Source organism: Notolabrus celidotus, chromosome 7 (genome assembly GCF_009762535.1).
Source record: "Notolabrus celidotus isolate fNotCel1 chromosome 7, fNotCel1.pri, whole genome shotgun sequence".
Classification (NCBI taxonomy): domain Eukaryota; kingdom Metazoa; phylum Chordata; class Actinopteri; order Labriformes; family Labridae; genus Notolabrus; species Notolabrus celidotus.
In genome coordinates, this window is record NC_048278.1 from 30,267,026 (window position 1) to 30,287,419 (window position 20,394).

At 41.1% G+C, this 20,394-nt stretch overlaps 2 protein-coding genes across 2 annotated transcripts; both read right to left on the reverse strand.

Moving 5' to 3' along the window:
• Window positions 1-2,002: 2,002 nt before the first annotated feature.
• fbxl18 (F-box and leucine-rich repeat protein 18) lies at window positions 2,003-7,874 on the reverse strand. Its single transcript, XM_034688447.1, has 7 exons — window positions 7,678-7,874; window positions 6,303-6,500; window positions 5,785-6,134; window positions 4,507-4,642; window positions 3,323-4,398; window positions 2,808-3,026; window positions 2,003-2,596 (listed from the first exon to the last, which is right to left on the reverse strand). Exons 1-7 carry the CDS (start codon window positions 7,696-7,698, stop codon window positions 2,440-2,442), a joined length of 2,157 nt encoding a protein of 718 aa, XP_034544338.1. The 5' UTR covers window positions 7,699-7,874; the 3' UTR covers window positions 2,003-2,439.
• A 3,217-nt stretch (window positions 7,875-11,091) lies between these two features.
• LOC117816174 (actin, cytoplasmic 2) lies at window positions 11,092-16,118 on the reverse strand. The gene is made up of 7 exons (XM_034688338.1): window positions 15,989-16,118; window positions 14,432-14,557; window positions 13,346-13,585; window positions 12,548-12,794; window positions 12,259-12,450; window positions 11,974-12,155; window positions 11,092-11,771 (listed from the first exon to the last, which is right to left on the reverse strand). Exons 2-7 carry the CDS (start codon window positions 14,552-14,554, stop codon window positions 11,628-11,630), a joined length of 1,128 nt encoding a protein of 375 aa, XP_034544229.1. The 5' UTR covers window positions 14,555-14,557; window positions 15,989-16,118; the 3' UTR covers window positions 11,092-11,627.
• Window positions 16,119-20,394: the final 4,276 nt, after the last annotated feature.

Sequence of the window (20,394 nt, forward strand, 5' to 3'; positions counted from 1 at the left end):
TGAAGAGCTTTCTATATGAGTTGATTTTTTGCTCCCCCTCTTCAAAAAGCTGTCCCCCTGGCAACTCTGCCGATTTTGTCCTGCATGTGTAAGTAGTGTTGGGATGTCGCTTCAGATTGCTGCAAATTGGGGCACCGATTTAGCCTCATGGTTAAGTCGCACGCCCCATGTACTGAGGCTGTAATCCTCAAGTGGGCAGGGCTCCTGCAATTCCACCCTGTGGCCCCCTTCCCACACATCAGTCCCCACTTTCTGTCCTTTACCATCACTTTCTTAAGCCTGAAAATATATTTCAGAGTGCTACAAATTGTCTTGTCCTTCACAGAAGTTACAGGCATTGAAATTGAATTATAGACAGTTACAGTTTTGTTGTTGATGGCCTTGTTTGCTTTTGTAGCTCATAAAGAGGCATCACTGTTGATTTCTATCTCTTCAAAACAGTCAAAAACTACCAACAGGAGCTTTAAATTCCTCAAATTCTACATAAAGCTTCTCTTATGTTGCTGAACCACAATTCAACTCTTTTTTTGTTTGTTTGAACATTTACTTTACGTGCATCTTGGAAGATTACTGAAACATGCAGTACATCTCAGCTTTTCTCAGGGGAATAGGTCACAAGGGAACTGAAGAGGAAATCTGATCTAAAAATTTGAATTAATTTGCATACCTGCTGTACCGATCGATCTATAAGTTAAGTGTGAAGCCCTGTAGCTTATTCTGGCATAGACAGGAAACACCTGCCCAGCTCTATCATAAATAAACAAAGCATCTCATAAGCTCACTCATGAAGATGTTACATCGTAATCATTAATTCTCATAAAAACTGAAATGTAACAGCAAGTTGCAATGTGAGTACTACCACAACAGCATTTAAAACTAATGTTACATACATTTCAAGTAGCAATCTTTTCATCAGGCTCTCAGCAAAAAGGCAAATATGAATGTCAAAGTCTTCAAGCTTATTTCATAAAACATACAGTATCTCACAAAAGTGAGTACACCCCTCACATTTCTTCTAAAGATGATGCACAAGAAAGCCTGCAAACAATTTGCTAAAAACAAGCAGACTAAGGACATGGATTACTGGCACCATGTCTTGTGGTCTGATGAGACCAAGATAAACTTATTTGGTTCAGATGGTAACAAGCGTGTGTGGAGGCAACCAGGTGAGGAGTACAAAGACAAGTGTGTCTTGCCTACAGTCAAGCATGGTGGTGGGAGTGTCATGGTCTGGGGCTGCATGGGTCCTGCCGGCACTGAGGAGCTACAGTTCATTGAGGGAACCATGAATGCCAACATGTACTGTGACATACTGAAGCAGAGCATGATCCCCTCCCTTCAGAAACTGGGCCACAGGGCAGTATTCCAAAATGATAACGACCCCAAACACATCTCCAAGACGGCCCCTGCCTTGCAAAGAAGCTGAGGGTAAAGGTGATGGAGTGGCAAAACATGTCTCCAGATCTAAACCCTATTGAGCATCTGTGGGGCATCCTCAAACGGAAGGTGGAGGAGCGCAAGGTCTCTAACGTCCACCAGCTCCGTGATGTAGTCATGGAGAAGTGGAAGAGGATTCCAGTGACAACCTGTCAAGCTCTGGTGAACTCCATGCCCAAGAGGGTTAAGGCAGTGCTGGAAAATAATGGTGGCCACACGAAATATTGATACTTCGGGCCCAATTTGGACATTTTCACTTAGGGGTGTTCTCTGTTTTGTTGCTGGTTGTTTAGACATTAATGGCTGTGTTCTGAGTTATTTTGAGGGGACAGTAAATTTACACTGTTAAACAAGCTGTACACTGACTACTTTACATTGTATCAAAGTTTAATTTCTTCAGTGTTATCCCATGAAAAGATACTATTAAATATTTGCAGAAATGTGAGGGGTGTACTCACTTTTGTGAGATACTGTATAGGAACTGAGAAACATCATCACCTCATGAGTGCAATAATTGAAGAAGAAAACAGAACATGAGCAAAGAATGGCAGACAAGAATCAGAAATCATTTGTATGGAGTTTATTACATTGATTTGATTCAGTTCACCTTTACAAGTTAATGAACAAATACATCCTTTAATTCATATTCTATGGCACTTATTATTTTAATAGCAGATGGGATTACTAGAAAGAAATGCTTTCTGACTGGGCCTCAAGTTTCACATAACTCCAGGCCCTAAATGGCACCAAATGAGAAATGTCCTGGATCAACAAGATGAAAAAGCCCCTTTGAAGACCTTAATTACTCAGACATATAAATGTAAACAATCGTGGTCGATGTGTTGTTTTTTTTGAACAGCCCTGAAACAGTTGCTGAAGTTACAAATGACACAATAAGAAATCCCTGCTCATATGACAATCACACTCTTCATTTGCAAACTTTATTTGCAGCAGACAAAAAGAGCACCTCATTCTGTTGAGCACCAATCACAGCAAGTGGTGTCACAGTGGTGATAAATGAGGTGGTTGGGCCACATGGCTCTGGAACAACGTGATCCGATCCAGCAGAGTTAGTGGGATGTCTCTGATGACTGAAGGCAAGTCCTCATGATGTAACGGATAGATGACCACACTCAGCGCTGAGCGCTCAGATGAGAATCTAACAAACAAAACAGAATACATGAGAGGGTGAGGCATGCAGGAGATGGTCCACCGGCTGGGAATCTAACCAGCGACCCCTGCAACGAGGACTGTAGCCTCTGTATGTGGGGCGCTTAGACCGCTAGGCCACCAGCACCCCATGAATTTAACATTTCTATTGTTACTCAGTGTTCAATGTTCAATTAATCCTCACATTCACACAAACTGACCTGTCAACCAGCGTCTTCTGCAGCGTACGACAAGCTACCAAGGTGCCGCCCATGAACATGTGGCACATGATGACATGAGGGCAGCGCTCCATGAAGGTCTCTGTGGCAGAGGGGTCAAAGGTGCCGCTGCGTGAGATGAGGCAGAGACGTTGCAGACGGGAGCAACAAGACAGAGCCTCGAAGAACGCCGCGTTGGCGTTCAGGTAGGGCTGCTCTAACCTGAAAAAACACACACACACACACGCACAGTTCAGTAAATGAAGATAACAGGCTGAGCAACAATGTGAACTTAATAAACATAACACAACATTAAACATAAATATCAGAAATTATACAATCTGTTAATTCAATATTTACAGCATGTGATGGTTTTCACCTGCTCGACACCCTGGTAAGACACTTACCTCAAAGATGACTTCATTAATTAAATAATAATTAAAATCTTAAATTAACAACACAAAGATTTATTTGGATTTTCTTTTGTTTCATTAAAATAATGGAGAGAAAAACCTAACCTGAGTTCCTGTAGTTGTGTGCACTGTTTGAGTGTTTCCAGTAACGCAGAAGAATAGTTCATGGTTTTTAAAGATCCAATGTTGGCGAGGGATAATATCCTTAAATCTTTGCACTGCCTGGTCAGCTGTGCCAGCCCCGTCCCCCTGAGGACCCCAGGAAGCCCAGCCAGAGTCAGGCGACGTAATCGAGGCAAAGCCTCTAGTGCTGCTAAGTGTGAATCACCAACCCCTCGTGCCCACGCACACATACCACGAGGCTCCACGCTGGCACGAGAGCAGGGCTCGAGCCGAGGCAGCACAGAGACAAAACCTGGACCGATCAGCTCTACTGTTCGTAAAACATGAGAGTCTGCTAAGAGCTGAGAGAGCCCTGTAGTGCTGTCTCCTGACAGAGAGGCATCCGAGTCAGGTTTGTAGTTCTGGAGCCCAACGCGAGGAGGCTTCTTCAGCCCCAGGAACAACCCTGAGGGAGTGTTGTTTGTAGAGATCTGATGAGTGTTCAACCCGTCTGACAGAGCACAAACAGGCAGAGTGAGAGAGTGCAGGTGTTTGAATTTGGCCAAGCTGGCACACAAGTGTGTTTCTCCAGGTGGTCCAGGGGAGCTTTCATGATGATAGTGTGTGTGCATCAGGTTCAAGTGTTTAATGTTGGAACAACCAACTGCAAGCTGGCCCATTGTCCCAGGAACCAGCTGATCATCCACACTCCTGCACTCCGAGTAAAGGACCTGATTGATCCCGCTGAGGTTCAGGCTGGTCAGCTGAGCAGAATCTCGAACCCCTCCATCTAGTAGAGACCGGAACACCTGAGGCCACATCGCTGGGCAGCGACTGAAACTGAGGTGTTTCGGACTGTTTCCCTCCAGGGCTCTCTTCAGGGACAAGGAATCCAGCCAGGAGCGAGGCAACTGCAGGGCCTCTAGGTCACCATGTAGACCCAAACTCTGAGCCAGGGAGGGAGCGGCAGGCCAGTGAGCGGGATTTGGTCCAGGAATCGACACCAGGAAAACTCGGAGGCGCTTTGGAACGTGAACGCTGAACACAGCCAGGTAGAGCAGCAACAAGGTCTGGTTTACCTGCAGACATCACCGCACACACACACTACTTACAAACTTCACAGTGTTCATGTTAATATCACAGATATAAGGGGCAGTTAATCTTTATATGCACACTAACAAAGTCACCTCTCCTGGAGCCAGCCTGGCTGTGAACTCTTCCAGCTGCTGGTAATGAGGCACACTGCTCTGACCCACCATCAGCTGACAGCACACTCCCACACCCTCTCTGGTCACATCAGGGATGTCAAACTGCAGCATCAGCCTGCAGAGCAGAAACAAACTCTCATTTAATACAGTCGAAGAGAAATAGTCACTTACTCAATCTTTCACTTTTATTGTTGATAAAGATGGAGGTTTTCTAGGTTGCTATCATTACACCTCAATCACCACCAAAAGCTGGTTCCTTTTTGCGTTTTGTTTTTACACAATGATTTGCTTTGAAGTGAAAAATAGAGGCCTAGGCAGAACTATCTCAACGGCTTTTAAAGTGACCCCAGAGGATAAACTCTGCCACATTGGCCTTTGTTTTCCTGTAGCACCAGCAGGTGCAACGGTTTTACTTAGCTGGGGAAATATCTTACCCTCCACAAGAAAAATTAACACTTTTTTTTTTTTTTACAGACGTTTGTGGTTCCAGGAAGATCAGCCTTCATAGAGCACTCAGGTCAACACACCAGGTGGTTTTAGATGTTCCGAGAACGATGCTAAAAACTTGAGGTGACCGAGCCTTTGCGGGGGCTGCACCCACCCAGTGGAACAGTCTGCCTCCTGATTTAAGGCATGCTCAGACGCTTGAGAAATTTAAATCCCTACTTAAAACGCACCTCTTTGCACTGGCTTTTAATACCTATTGAGCGAGACATCCTACATTTTATTTTTGTTTTTATTTATTGTGGCCTTTTCTTGTGTTACCTATTATGTTTTTAATATTGGTTCTTTTTTTAATTGCTATTTGTTTTTATTGATTGTGTTTTTTAAGCACTTTGGCCAACTGCCAAAGTGCTGTCACCAGCATGAACATCTGGTACAGATGTTCATGCTCCTTTTAGGATGCATTATAATACCTTTCATGATTCAATGGCTGAAATCTGCCCCCCAGCCTAAGAAGTACTTTGTGGTTTGTGTAGATTATTAAATGTTAGCATACTAAAAAAAACATGTTAGCATTTATCTCCCTCAACCACTGTGCCTGTGTACAATCTTACAGGAATACTATAGACAATTAAGTATTTTAAGTTTTCCTCTTGAGCCTTTCTGGCTTGATTCTTGAAATGTGGAATGTTTATGCTTCTGTTGGTAAGCTGATATGAAATAAAGATAGACTAAAGTAAATAGTGATTCTACAGTCATGATCTCTTGACTTGAGGTCTCATGTAAAAACTTGGTCCTCCAACAGATTCTCACTTGCGGAGTTGTGCACAGCACGGCACCACACCGTAACTTGGAGTCAACAGCGTTTGTCTGAGCTCCGACAGGCGGCTCAGAGAATCCACTGCCTCTGAACTGAGCTGAGCGGAGTTAAAGCCTGGCATCACATCAAAAGCCAGAGATCTGAGCAGAGAGAGAGAGGTGAGGAGGCGGGAGAGGCGGAGGGAGGTAATGCGACAGCCAGTCACATCAAGGTGTGTTACTCCTCTGCAGCGAGCGAGAAGCTCCATCGTAGAACCGGAGAGCCAGTAGCAACCGTTCAGGCTGAGAGACTGCACGTGATTGGCTAGCTGCTTCAATATTTGCCGAACCAACAGGTCATCGGCCTGAGAAAGAAAGAAAACATTTCATTACTTGTCTGTTGAAATGCATCAAGTATGCCATATGATTTTGAACAAACTTTAGAAAGGAATTGAAACATTCATGCATGAAAGATAAGTGGAAAACTGCAGTAGAGATAACCATCTTAAAATGCTGGCAAAAAACTGTTTTACCTGATACTCCTCAGACAAGCTGACGTTTGAGAGCAGGGTCTTGTCATGGCACAGTGTGCGTAGCTTGTGGCAGACGTTTGCTACATTCATCAGCAGGTTGCACACTGGAACATGGCGGAGGATGCACAGCAGGATCTCATCAGATAAGTCTGACATTCCCACCGTGCTGGAAGACATTGTGTCCTCGTCACATACAGCCTGGGAGACAGAGCAACCAGATTCATGGTTAGGTGAGAAGCTGTTATTAGGACACTAGATCATAGCTGGGTAGGGTCATGTGACAATTAACATCCTGTCTTTTCTGTGTTGTTTGTTGTGTCTGACTTTTGTATATAAATGCTTTGGTTTTTCTCTATTGTTTCTTCAATGCATTGTAGAGAGGTTTGGTCAGATGTTGCTTTTAAATATGATTTATAAATAAACTAACCCAATTTGAATAATGCATACTCTTTTACTCAATACATGTATGAGAATATCCCCGTCCTCCAGCAGCTTCACTGGCTCCCGGTCAAACTCAGAATCACCTTCATAATCATCCTGTATACATTTAAGGCCATTCACAACCTCGCCCCCCTGTATCTATCCAATCTCCTCCATATTATCACCACCCTCTCGCTCCCTCAGGTCTTCCTCCTCCCTCCAACTCTCTGTGGGCCCCCTGCCCGTCTCAGCACCATGGGGAGCAGAGCTTTCAGTCTCTCTGCTCCCCAACTCTGGAACTCACTCCCACCAGACATCCAAAACTCTGACTCACTACCCCTCTTCAAATCAAAACACAAAACTTATCTGTTTCATACTGCATTCTCTGACTAATGTATCTGCTTCATTTTAACTTGGTGTTACTCTGCTTGCTGTTTTTTATTTATTGAGTTTTAATCTTTCTGTAAAGTGACCTTGAGTGTCGAGAAAGGCACTTTTAAACAAAATGTATTATTATTATTCCTATCTAACTGTGTTTTACAATGTAAAATAACACATAATAACTCAATAATAAAATATTACTGCTCCAAGACTCTGTATCCTGATATATGACACTATGAAGCAATGCACTAAAGTGTAGAGATAGATTTATACAACTGTAACTACCAGCTTAAGTGTGTCTGTCTCTCTTTTCTTTACACTTTAGTAATTTTGGTCATGTTTCGATTAAATGAAGCATAATGTATGTTAAAAAAACCAGACATAAATAAAGAAGTATAACACATGTTATTATACTTTACAATAACTGTTTGTTAACCAAACTTGCTGTAAAAAATAAGCTAACTGTAACTTGGCTTCAGTGTGGTCTAACATTACTAAGCTAGTCCCCGTTAACATCCATTACCAGACCATTCACAGCTGTACATGTGTGGTTCTAGTCTGTCTGTTAACCCACCTGTTCAATTTGTCGATCCATGTCCTCTGAAATCTCTCTCACGGTTCACCAGCTCATGTTCCGCAGGATTTCAGATGTTCATCGAGACAGCAGGAGCCCCATGACTCCTGATAAATGCTCTACAGGACCGCAGCCGGGTGGATGTTGGATATTCAGCCGCTGACTGGGCGGACTGATTTCAGTGATGCACACTGACGGAGGTTTGTCAGTGACGGACTAACTTCCGGTTAGTTTCCACAAAGTATTCATATTTAAAATTCTCAACTCTACTCAACTCAGCTTTATTTATATAGCATCTTTCATACATAAAAACATGTAGCCCAAAGTGCTTCACAGAGTAACAGACAGTCAGAAAATAACAGCAATGGTAAAATTATAAAAGGCATGATTAAAAAAAAAGAAATACTTAAAAAATAAAAGAAAATCAGTACAGTAAAATTAATAAAATAAGTAAGAGTGCAAGGAAAAGTTAAAAATAAGGTAGAGTTAACAAGATCAGATGAACACAAGAAATAAAAAAGACAAATAAATACTTGTTAAAACAATGGTTTAGATAATAATGATTAAAATAATAATAAATAATAATAATAATAATAATAATAATAATAATAATAATAATAATAATAATAATAATAATAATAATGCAGTCCAGGGCAAAAATAAACTACTCCAAATTAAAAGCTAGATTAAAAGGGTAAGTCTTAAGTTTACTTATAAAAACACCCAGAGAGCTCGCTGTTCTGATATCCAGAGGCAGAGAGTTCCACAGCCTAGGGGCATAAAAACAGAAAGCTCTCTCTCTTTGTGTGAGACACACGAGGAACATTAAAAAGGGAAGCATTCAAGGACCTCAGTGATCAGGCTGGAACATAAAATTCCACAGAGAGAAGTGAATAACTTCAAAACAACGTTAGGAAATACATTGCACAAAAGATGATTCAATGTTATATTTACTACTACTACTACTACAACAACTTCGGATACTACTACTACTACGACTGCAACTACTACTTTTTAATAATAATGATACATTATTATTATTATTATTATTATTATTATTATTATTATTATTATTATTATTATTATTATTATTATTATTATAATAATAATAATAAATTCATTTTATCGTTATTATTTATTTATTTTTGAATTCATTTTTTTGATTTACTGAAAAGAAAATCACAGCATTAAAGGCTTTATTGTAACAATCATTGCAGGAAGAAGTATTAAAAAAATGTCTTTCCAATGGTTAAAAATACTTTAGCACTACGCTCTAAAGCAGGGGTGTCAAACTCATTTCAGTTCAGGGGCCACATACAGCCCAATTTGATCTCAAGTGGGCCAGACCAGTAAAATCATAGCTTAATAACCTATAGAGAAGGACAACTCAACATTTTATCCTTTGTTTTAGTTCAAAAAAGTACAAGTGCATTTGGAAAATATCCACATTACATGAACTATCTTTTTAGAAAAACAGCTTTTGTGTTTTCCACCATGATGAGTCTCATAGTCGAACCTATGACGTACGCACATGTATGGTAAGCATGTGCATGATATGTGGCTCCTTTTTTCGAAAATGGTGGATCCACCGCTCCTGCTGTTACAAGTTTACATATAAGAAAACTTAAATGTTGATTGGATCTTGATGGGCTCTCAAAAGTCTATGAATTTCCACCGGATTATGCAAACTGCAAATATGCAACCCCCAGAAGACAAATCTGAAATAGTAGTAACTTTTATTGAAAATTTGTAGCTAATGTCTTCTCTGTAATTGTTTCACTTTGGGAAGTCGTCCACAGGCTGGATTGGAACCTCTTGCAGGCCAGTTTTGGCCCGTGGGCCGTACGTTTGACACCCCTGCTCTATAGGCAAAAGTATTGCATTCAAAAACTTACTTAAGAAGCCCAGAAGTTCATAAGCATTAGTAAGTTATTTAATGATATCATAAACAAAGTAGTTGTACTTCTTAAAAGCAGACTGACTTTGCAACTGATGCCACTTTTTACTCAAGCTGTATTTGTGTGTTAAACCTAGATCTTAAAAGTTACAAGTAACCTTAGCTTTAAGATACATGTTGAAGACAAAGTTCAAAGTTTGTTTTTTAAATGCATTTAAGCTGCGTTATAAAGTTTATTTTATTTTGTAAATATATATATTTTTACATATGGTTTCATGTATGTACTCTGAATAATTCCATAAGGGATGGTCCATGTAAAAGACCACACATGAAAATAAAGTATTCCATCATTCATTCATTCATTCATTCATTATAAGACGCAATAGCAAGGAGTTGCAAACTACAGTCCTGTATTTCTTATACAACTACAATGTATTATCCAAGGCTGATTAAGATTAAAATCCATAATAGTTGTAAATATTAGCCCATATTTACTCCAATAAAAAATTGCCTGAAACAAAAACATGTGACAGTTCAAACCTTTAAGGCCAATATTCAAGTCCAGAATCTTAAACTGTTTACAGTCTATAACACTAAAACACTGACTATGGTAACAAGTTATGACTTGTGTATTTCATTGTTTAAATAAGCAGATCTTTTAGGTATATATCTCTACAAATGACCAATTACTTCATAGATATAGTTCAACTGTTATGCATACAGTATCAATATTTATTAGCCTGTTTATTTTTTCAGACTGTGATTTTTCATCAATCATCCAGTAGATTGACTTTTGAACCTCATACAATTACATCTGGACCAAAGAAAAAAATGGTTTCCAATGTTTTGTTACAAATGCTTGGCAGGACTTCATTTTTAAATATTCATTAACAGGTAATCTAGATTTAGGAAATGTCAAGTGCATTAACGATCATTTTATATAGCACAAGACAATTTAATTGAAATAAGAAGTCAGTTCATCAGAGTTGGTATGATATTTTAATGATACTATTGTATACAACTTGAAAGTCAGTTCTAATAAATAATTGTTTTACCTAACCGTATCAGACCTGTGATCTGGATACATATGGTTCTCAATTTCAGATTTTCAGAAATAACCAATTAAGTATTGAAATGTTAGACAAAATGAATCACTAACATCCAATTACATTTCAACATTGGTAATAGCTTTTACCAAAGTACAATGAAATGTTTAATTTGGACATTTATATAGGCCCTTTCCACAGCAGCCTCTGACTTAAGTGAGGGACAATGGTGGCTGTGCTCTGTTCAAGATCTCCAACAAGAGCCTTAACAGTACAACAGCACAATCACCTTGAAACTGGCAGGAAATCACAATACACTTTATGTACGCATCAACTTTTTTTATTCTGAAATGTGAAAGCAGCCTCAGACATTTAGTTTCATGTACTTCATTTTCAAAATGTTTTTATCATAACATAAGTCAAGTAATGAAGTGAGTTTCCTTTGGTTTAATAAAGACCAAGTACGCAGACTGGAATCTCAGACATGTGCGCTTTATTGGGTTGTTGTGTACACCAGAGGCTTGAAGCCTCATGCACAAACCTTCATGTACCCCCATACAAGGTAGAAGCTTTGTCTTTTGCATAATGACAAAAACAAACTGGACCAAGTATCGTTTAAGGCTGAAAGTACAAAAACAAAACAAGTTTCAGATTACATAATTTACATATTAAGCAATACTACAGGTCTGTTGGGCAGTGGGCCCACCAGAGAATAAACCTTCATAGAGGCAAATAAGGTGGTGAACAAACACATCTGGAATGACCTACACGAACACGACAATGGACATCATGTTTCTCACACATTCACACCGCCTGGGACGCTCTGTACCTCCTGCAGAGTTTCTCCCCATCAGGGGGCATGGTGCCATAGCCATAGTGATGAGGGAAAATGGAAAGAGGTGTTGTGGGCTCAGCATACACCAGTGTGTTGGTGTAGGCATGTATGCAGAGCCAGTCGTTTGGGTTTGTAGCAGTGTGTGTTTTGGGGGAGGGGACTGACAGTCTGTTTAGAAGCACTTCCTGTGGACAATGCTGGGGCCAGACTCATCGTACTCCTGCTTGCTGATCCACATCTGCTGGAAGGTGGAGAGAGAGGCCAGGATGGAGCCTCCAATCCATACAGAGTACTTCCTCTCAGGGGGAGCAATGATCTGCAGAGAGCAAGATATAAAAAAAATGTTTTAAAATTCCTGCAAGTATTTCAATCCTGTGTTGTAAAAAGGCTAGCTAGAGATTTAAACTACATCAACCATGTTTGTCCACCAGGTGGCAGTAGAGTTAAAGCTCTTTCTAGAACACTTTCATCACTGCCTCAAGGAGGATGTGAGCCTGAGTAATGAGGATGAGTTATACCTTAATCTTCATGGTAGTGGGTGCCAGGGCTGTGATTTCCTTCTGCATACGGTCAGCAATGCCAGGGTACATGGTGGTACCTCCAGACAGCACAGTGTTGGCATACAGGTCTTTACGGATGTCGACATCACACTTCATGATGCTGTTGAAGGTGGTTTCATGGATACCGCAAGATTCCATACCTGTAGAAGGAGAATGTAAAAGTTAGTTTATGATAGATTCTCTTTGCTGTCAAGACCTCTAGGTGTCCACCTTTAAAATGAAAGTTTCCCTGATTTAACTTACCAAGGAATGAGGGCTGGAAGAGGGCCTCAGGGCAACGGAACCTCTCATTTCCAATGGTGATGACCTGTCCGTCAGGCAGCTCGTAGCTCTTCTCCAGGGAAGAAGAGGAAGCAGCAGTGCCCATCTCCTGCTCAAAGTCCAGTGCAACGTAACACAGCTTCTCTTTGATGTCACGCACGATTTCACGCTCAGCTGTAAGACAAGAACAAACATTTAAGTTACATCTTTTTTCAAGTTTCCTCAAGTTTCAATCTCATCCATGAGTCTTAACTTGCACTTCTGTGCTTACCTGTGGTGGTGAAGCTGTAACCCCTCTCAGTCAGGATCTTCATGAGGTAGTCTGTGAGGTCCCTGCCAGCCAGGTCCAACCTCAGGATGGCGTGAGGCAGGGCGTAGCCTTCATAGATGGGCACTGTGTGGGTCACACCATCACCAGAGTCCATGACAATACCAGTGGTACGACCAGAAGCGTACAGGGACAGCACAGCCTGGATGGCCACATACATGGCAGGAGTGTTGAAGGTCTCGAACATGATCTGGGGAAAGAGAGAGATGAAAGGTGAGTCATTGAAAAACAGTGAGTCAAATGCCTTAGGTGAGCTAGTATGGTTAGTACAATCAGACCAAGAGAGGCACAGCACACTGGCAGTTTTGTTTTAAGTATTATCACCATCCTGAAACCAGTCATTACAGTAATCTGCACTTTAGTTGGGTCATATTGAAAGTACAAGATGAGTTAAGGACCCTTTTCTTTCGTCATCTGTTGCATCATGCATCTGTGTAGTTAGACGCTTCCTGTCTGCATTAGAGAGTCTAAAACAAGCCTTATATAGAAACCAACAGTGACCATGCTGCAACAAGTCATTCCTGATGCATCACATCGCAAAAAGATAGAAACCTGCAGCATCCGAGGAGATGTAAAGATCAGCACAGGACAGAGGAAACCTAGAGATTTATGAAGCAGGAGGAAATGGACAGATTGAGCAGAGGAAGAAAGGCCTGGGTGGTTCCTGTTGCAGGATGCTGTGGTTGAGAAGAGTGGGTTTCATGACAGAAAGGAAATATAAAGTGTTGAAGCCTGTGTTACCTGGGTCATCTTTTCCCTGTTGGCCTTGGGGTTCAGGGGGGCCTCAGTGAGCAGGACTGGGTGCTCCTCAGGGGCAACTCTCAGCTCATTGTAGAAGGTGTGATGCCAGATCTTCTCCATGTCGTCCCAGTTGGTGACAATACCGTGCTCAATGGGGTACTTCAGGGTCAGGATACCTCTTTTGCTCTGGGCCTCGTCACCAACATAGCTGTCTTTCTGGCCCATACCAACCATCACACCCTGGAAAGAGAGCAGGAAAATTAGTTTAATCAGAATTGAATATATTATATAATTTTGTTCAAGCGTTGCAAATTATAGTTTTATATGAAAATGATTCTATATATATATTATTTAAATGAAGATAAAACTGAGGTCATGGTGTTTGGACCCAATCGAGCCAGTGGTGCCTCTCCTATAGACCTGGGTTCCCTGCAGACTTATGTAAAACCCAGTCACAAACCCTGGTTTGATGATGATTTTGAGCGCTTCATCCATTCTTTTATCTTGACCCGTTTGGACTACTGTAATGCACTTTACACTGGCATTAACCAGCCTCCCTCGCTCCCTTACAGTTAGTCCAAAACGCGGCTGCTCGCATTTTAACAGGAACCCGCAAGCATGAACATACCAGCCCTGTTCTTGCCTCCTTCCACTGGCTCCCTGTCCATTTTAGAATTAATTTTAAGATTTTAATATTTGTTTTTAAGTCACTAAATGGTCTGGCACCTCAGTACATCTCTGACCTCATACACATCTACGCCCCCTGCAGAGCAATGAGGTCTGCTGATCAGATGAGTCTCGTCATGCCAAAAAGCAGACAAAAGGAGGACTGTGGGCTACCCACCCAAGTCAAAAATGGCCCCCACCCTGGATACTTTTAAATCACGTCTTACAACTCCTTTTTACTCCTTGGCTTTTAATACAGCATGAGAGTTTGTGTTGGTCTCTGTGTCTTTTAATTTACTGCATTTTAAATTGTACTACTATTTATTTCTACTGTTTGTATTTGTTGTGCAACACTTTGGTAACCTTGTTGTTTTTAAAATGTGCTATATAAATAAAATGGATTGGAATAAGAAACTGTACCTGATGCCTGGGACGTCCAACAATGGAGGGGAACACAGCACGAGGAGCATCATCTCCTGCAAAGCCAGCTTTGCACATACCAGATCCGTTGTCAACAACGAGGGCGGCGATTTCGTCTTCCATTTTCTGGAGGAGGGAGAGAGGAGGGAGGAGGGGGGGAGAGAAAAGGGCGTTGAGAACAGATGCGCTGTGACAGTTAATGTGTTACATCTGGCAAACATCAACTGGGTTGGAGTCAAGGTATTTTTCTTGCTTTTGGAAACATTGGAATAAATGCCTTTTTATGCTCTAATCAAAATGAATGTGTAAACTGTTGTCATATGATCTTTTCATTTCTTGCTGGACATGTATTTTACTTATTTTTAGTCCTTTATATTTCTCTTGTGCTGATATGGACCTATGGGTCTGAAATAAAGTAGATCCATCTATCTAGTCATTATTCAGACTGGACGCTGGATGTCGCAATGGCGCAGGTTCCAGTCCAAATCCAGAGCTTGGAAACAAAGGCAGTTTCTGCCTCGGTCTGGCCATTGCCATATAAGGCAAAAGTGAGAGCAGCTTAGAGACAGGCAGCCCGGCCTGTCGTTAAACCTCAAATGACACCGACGACCGGCCACTCCCTTCATTTGGATCATTAATGAATTAACAACCACTACATCTCCAACACGAGCTTTTTACGCAGATTTTAAATGTTATATACTCTTGTTTGCTTTATAATCTTTTGCACTGTCTACTTTGCTGCTGTAACACTTAAATGTCCCCGTTGTGGGGCGAATAAAGGATTATCTTATCTTAAACAGCTGATGGGAATTAACTTTTGTCATTCATCAGGTGTACCATGATGTCGTGACCACAGTGTTTAACTTACAAGGTTACAGAAAAAAATAACTTCCGATTGATTTTATTGTTAGATTACTTCATGAATGAAAACTTGCAGATCTTTTAAAGTCTTTAAACATTTCACCGCCTCATCTGCTTTTAACAGTCTGATTGATCATGTGTGAAATGTGAGACAGCAGCAGACCATGCAGGACATCGAGCCCAAGCAGATGCTTACATGTAAGCGAGAAGGTCAGGCTATTTAACAAAGTCTGATTTGATGAAAGCGATGACAACAGGGATCAGCTGGGTTATTTCACACCCAATCCATTAATTGAAAACTGCAGCAGCAAAAAATGAAATAATTGAAGAGCTAAATTGCTGTAGAACAATCAAGTATGTGTTTCCTTAATGTTACATTCTAGTGTAGAATAAATACTGACTGTAAAGTGATTGCTCTTCCTCAATAAAGAAAGAATAAAAACTGCAGCAACACACACCTACATTGAAACGCTGCTTTAATCTGTAATTTACAAAGCTGTTAATAAATGACAAGGCTCGTGATCGTGCAACATTTAAGTTCACACGTTGACTTGTCACACATGAAACCTCATATGGAAACTTAACAGGTGGATACAATTTGGATACAATTCAGTTTGCAGTCACAAACATTTCGCATACCAATATTAAAGAAATGCTTTAAAAACATGCAATAAAAAAGCTTGAATTCAGCCTTACCTGTGTGAGGGAGGGTTTCTCGGCTTAAGAGGACTGGAGAGACTGAGCGCTACACTCCGGTAGGGTTTAGTGTCTGAATGCGACTGCAATGAAGGCCGACAAAGTGCAGGATTTTATCAGAGCTCGTGCTGCAGCCCCTCTCCATAAAAGGAGAACTTTCCGCACAGCGCCTTCTGATTGGTTCTGCCGCATCCACTGGGTGTGGCGCATGCAGATAACGCTTCTGTGCTCTGACAGGACAGAGGGAACAAGCAACATGAAAACTAACCTATATACTATCAATATTATCAATCTGGGAGTGTGCATTGTTCAGTAAAAGACATATTTATAACTTAATCAATCATCATCAGAACCAAAATGGGAATGATGCACATATGTGTTGCAACAATGCACATAATTCTTGCAGCTAAAGAGCCCTTGAGTTTGAAACAAGTTGAGGTGTGTGCTTTGATATATTCTCTTGAGCTTATTAGCATGTTTTGAAGTAATTCAGTCGAGGATAATACATTTAATCCCTCAAATAATCCACATTGAGTAGGGGCCTACATTTTCAAGTTAAGCTTTTGATAAATACACCCATTCGATTGCTTTCTATCTTGATTCCTTGGAGGAATATCAACATGCAGAACACAGACAATCCAATATTTGCTTCATATAATTCAAGCAAAGAAAAAGGGAGTGTAACACCGCTGAATTGCAGTGAAGACTGTGCTAATGCATTTGCAAAGCAACATTCCCTCACTCATGGCAGATGCTTGTGGTGGTTAGCGGTGCCAGGACACGGGGGTGGTTACAATCTCAGGGTCACTGACAGCACTGTTAACACCCGGGCTGACACGTCTGCCCAGGCATACCAGTGTCTCACACCCCACACACACACACATATAGAGAGAGGGGTGACATTGATACATGTAGTCAAGCTGAGGTATGTTCACAGCAAACACTGGAGGCTGTAAATCTCCTATCACTCATCACTAGTTTAGAGATGTTGAAGTGAGAGGTGGGAGCAGATTAACCTTGCTTACCTCAATGAAATGTAATAAAACAGGTGAGTAATTTCCGGAAACTCACATGTAATTGGTGTCTCACTGCTACTGCAAGGCCTATTATGAAATGATTATCCAGGGCTCACTTTGATATGCATTCTCACACCTGCACATGCACACACCCAAATATGTCACACAATGCAACTCCTTGTGTGTCCTCCAAGTTGACCAGAGACTAAGTGGGTGGGTCAGGGTGCTTTTCAACTCAATAAGGGCACTGGACAAAGACTCATAAACTTACTCAAGGAATTCTCACTGGCCCTATGTGTTCCTAATAAGGATATTTAGGAGCAGGCTCAGGAAAAGAGACAGGAAGTTAGTTTCACAGTGCTCCAGTCCTGCAGATCCACGCAGGAAGTGATCACACACAGATCTACAAATGGACGCAAACGTCCATATGTCAGGAGGTTATGGAGCAGCTCAGGACAGCATAGAGGGGGGCAAATTAGCTGATGAGGGAATAAGCTTTCCAGACTAGCATTATCCTTCTCCAGACACACGCACATGCACACACTTACACACACACACACACGCACACACACCCAGACACACACACACCAAGTATAGACCCAGGGCAGGACAACCATCCCTTTAAGAGTTCCTTTGGATGACGTCCATATAAGGAGATATTGGAGCTAGTCACATGGGGGGAAGAATGCACTGCTCAGGTCATGTGACCAGTCTGAGGAAATGAATGAATCTCCCTTTATAAGGCTGTTTAGCATGTTTGCAAGCGTGTACATTTTGCTTAGGTGTTCCTATTTTTTTACCTTGGTGTCTACATTCTTCCTCAGCTCTCATATATTTCTATTTTAAAAAGGAAGGTAAAAGTGACATTTCTCTTTCTAAACTTTGCACTCACTAACTCAACTCCTCCCTGACCTGACAGAGATTTCTCAATATTTCCTCTGCACACTCATGCCATTTCAAAAGCCTGTTATCCTGCATGACTCACACATGCTTTGCAACACACATTTACACACACACACACACACACACCCTCCCTGCATTGGTCACTCAGACAGTCAGAGAAATTCACAGGCCTGGCTCTTGGCTCTGACTAAGACCGTATATGGAAGAAGCTAGCAGGTAGCTTCTGACCACTTCTCACTCATCATCCCTCTTCCTATCTCTGGCACTCTCTCTCTCCCTCTCTCTCTCTCTTAAACACACATTCATTCTCTTCCTTTATTCACCACACTTCCTGTCTCTTCAAAATCAATCACTCTCTTATTTCTTTTTCCCAGAACAGGGACAATTATAGGAGTGCAATGAAAGGTCGGTGTACATTTTTCACCCTCTCCCAGTCTTTCCCAGTCTTTTATGGCATCACATTCCAGCTGGGTTTCATACAAAACACTGAAGGGAGTGGCTTAAGAAGTAACATGTAATACCCTTTGAAACGTAATATTATAACACACCAGTTTTTAAACCAGTGATTCCCAAACAGGGGGGGGGGGGGGGGGGGGAGCAACCCCATGGGGGAAGCCTGGAGTAGTGATAGGGTGGGGGCACACAGTTCTGCACTGCTAACAAAGCATGACCAGTTTGTTTTAAGGACTGCAATGAATGTAAGGCTGAGAGTGAATCTACACCAAATGTCAAGCCAACTTTAAATGTCACAACTACTAAAACAGAGACAATGCATTATGAGTCATATCTCGCTTGACTGCGATCAGCAGTAGGCCACTCATACATGGGAAATTTGGTAGTTGCATGTTGCCGCTTTCAACTGCTTCCTCTATAACAGTGGCTTGTTGTCTTTTTCAGGTCAGTGCCACACCCTGAAGTTGCAATCCTATAGTTTCTTGCACAAAATGTTCTGTATAACTCCAAAGAAACACAAAGGATGTGTGTCTTGGAGCAGGGGTTCCCAAACTTGGCCAATCTAAAAAGGGAAATTAGATCACCACAAAATAGCGCAACAACCAAATAACCTTGATTAGATATATAGTAATTCAATGAAAAGGGCTGAAGCAGGAAACAAGTACTCTCCGTGTTTAAGCTGTTGTAGTGATGCAAAATACAATATTTAATGACCAGTCGCACAGATGAATCTGTGTGCATCAGAGTCACATACTGGCTTAAGCCTAATATACTTAATTTAGCTGGTACAAAGAAATATACAAGTTTATACCAATGGACAGCCTCTCTGCGAAGTTAAAAGGGAACAACAGATATTTTTTTAAAATTTGGCAACCAGTCATAGTTTATCTACCTTATGAAATTACAGATTTGTTACAAAAAGGCAGAGTGCTTCCCAATCTGAACCTTATTTCATAAATAAGAATTGGATTTTCCCATCTCCTTTTGCTGTTTTGGCAGGGTGCCGCTTGCCCTCTCCTTCTCTGGGGAGGGCTTGTGGCATGATGCTGTGTATATGTGTACCTCTTTGCCAGTGTGTGTTTTGCTACTTGAGCGGCATGTGCTATGGGGTGTTGCTGTCTGGTTGTGAGTCTTGATCTGGGGGCTGTCGGGGTTATTGTCTTCTTGTCTTGTTTAGTTTCTGTCTTGTGGATTGTTTTGGTGCTTTGTCTTTTTAGTCTTTTATCTTCTTTGTCTTGTACTGATGTGTGTTGTTATTTTTTGTCTTTCTGGTTTCTGGTTTTTTTTTGTTGTTGTTGTTGATGTCCACTTTGAAAATGAATAAAATATATATACACAAGCTGTTTTAGTGATGCGAAATACAATATTTATTGACCAGCCGCACAGGTGAATCTGTGTACATCTGAGTCACATACTGTCTTAAGCCTAAGATACTTAATTTAGCTGGTCTCCAGGAAATAAGCTAACCTATGTGCTGTTGTCCCTGTACTGCTTTAATTAATCTGCTGCTACTGATACTTTCATTTATCTGTCCTAATCATCTCAGGGGTCAAAGAAAAGTGCAGTAGAAACAAAGAAAAGTAGAAAACTGATAACACAGTTTTGCATGTTTTTTTGTGAAATGTAACTGCTATATTTGAATGTATTTTTACAATAACGGATAAAATGCCATTCAAAATTCCTTTACTTTTACAGTCTTAGTCCAAGCTGCTTCCACTAGATGAAAATATGTTCAAAGATTGTAGGTCAGCCACCTCAGAGACTCCATGAATCAGCCTACAATAAAAACTTGCTGAGGCTGACTAACAACAGCGTCTCTAATCCTAACCATGCTCTAAACAGTGAGTGAATGAACTACTAACATCAAACCACACAGGGGCCAACGTTTTAATGAGGTCAGCTGAAGCACTCTTTTGTACAACAGTCAATTTTAAAATTGAATATGAAGCTGAATCCAAGATCAAACCCACCAGTGTCTCGTGACCCTACAGCGAGTCCCAACCCCAACTTAATGGATGTATAGTCATGATTTGA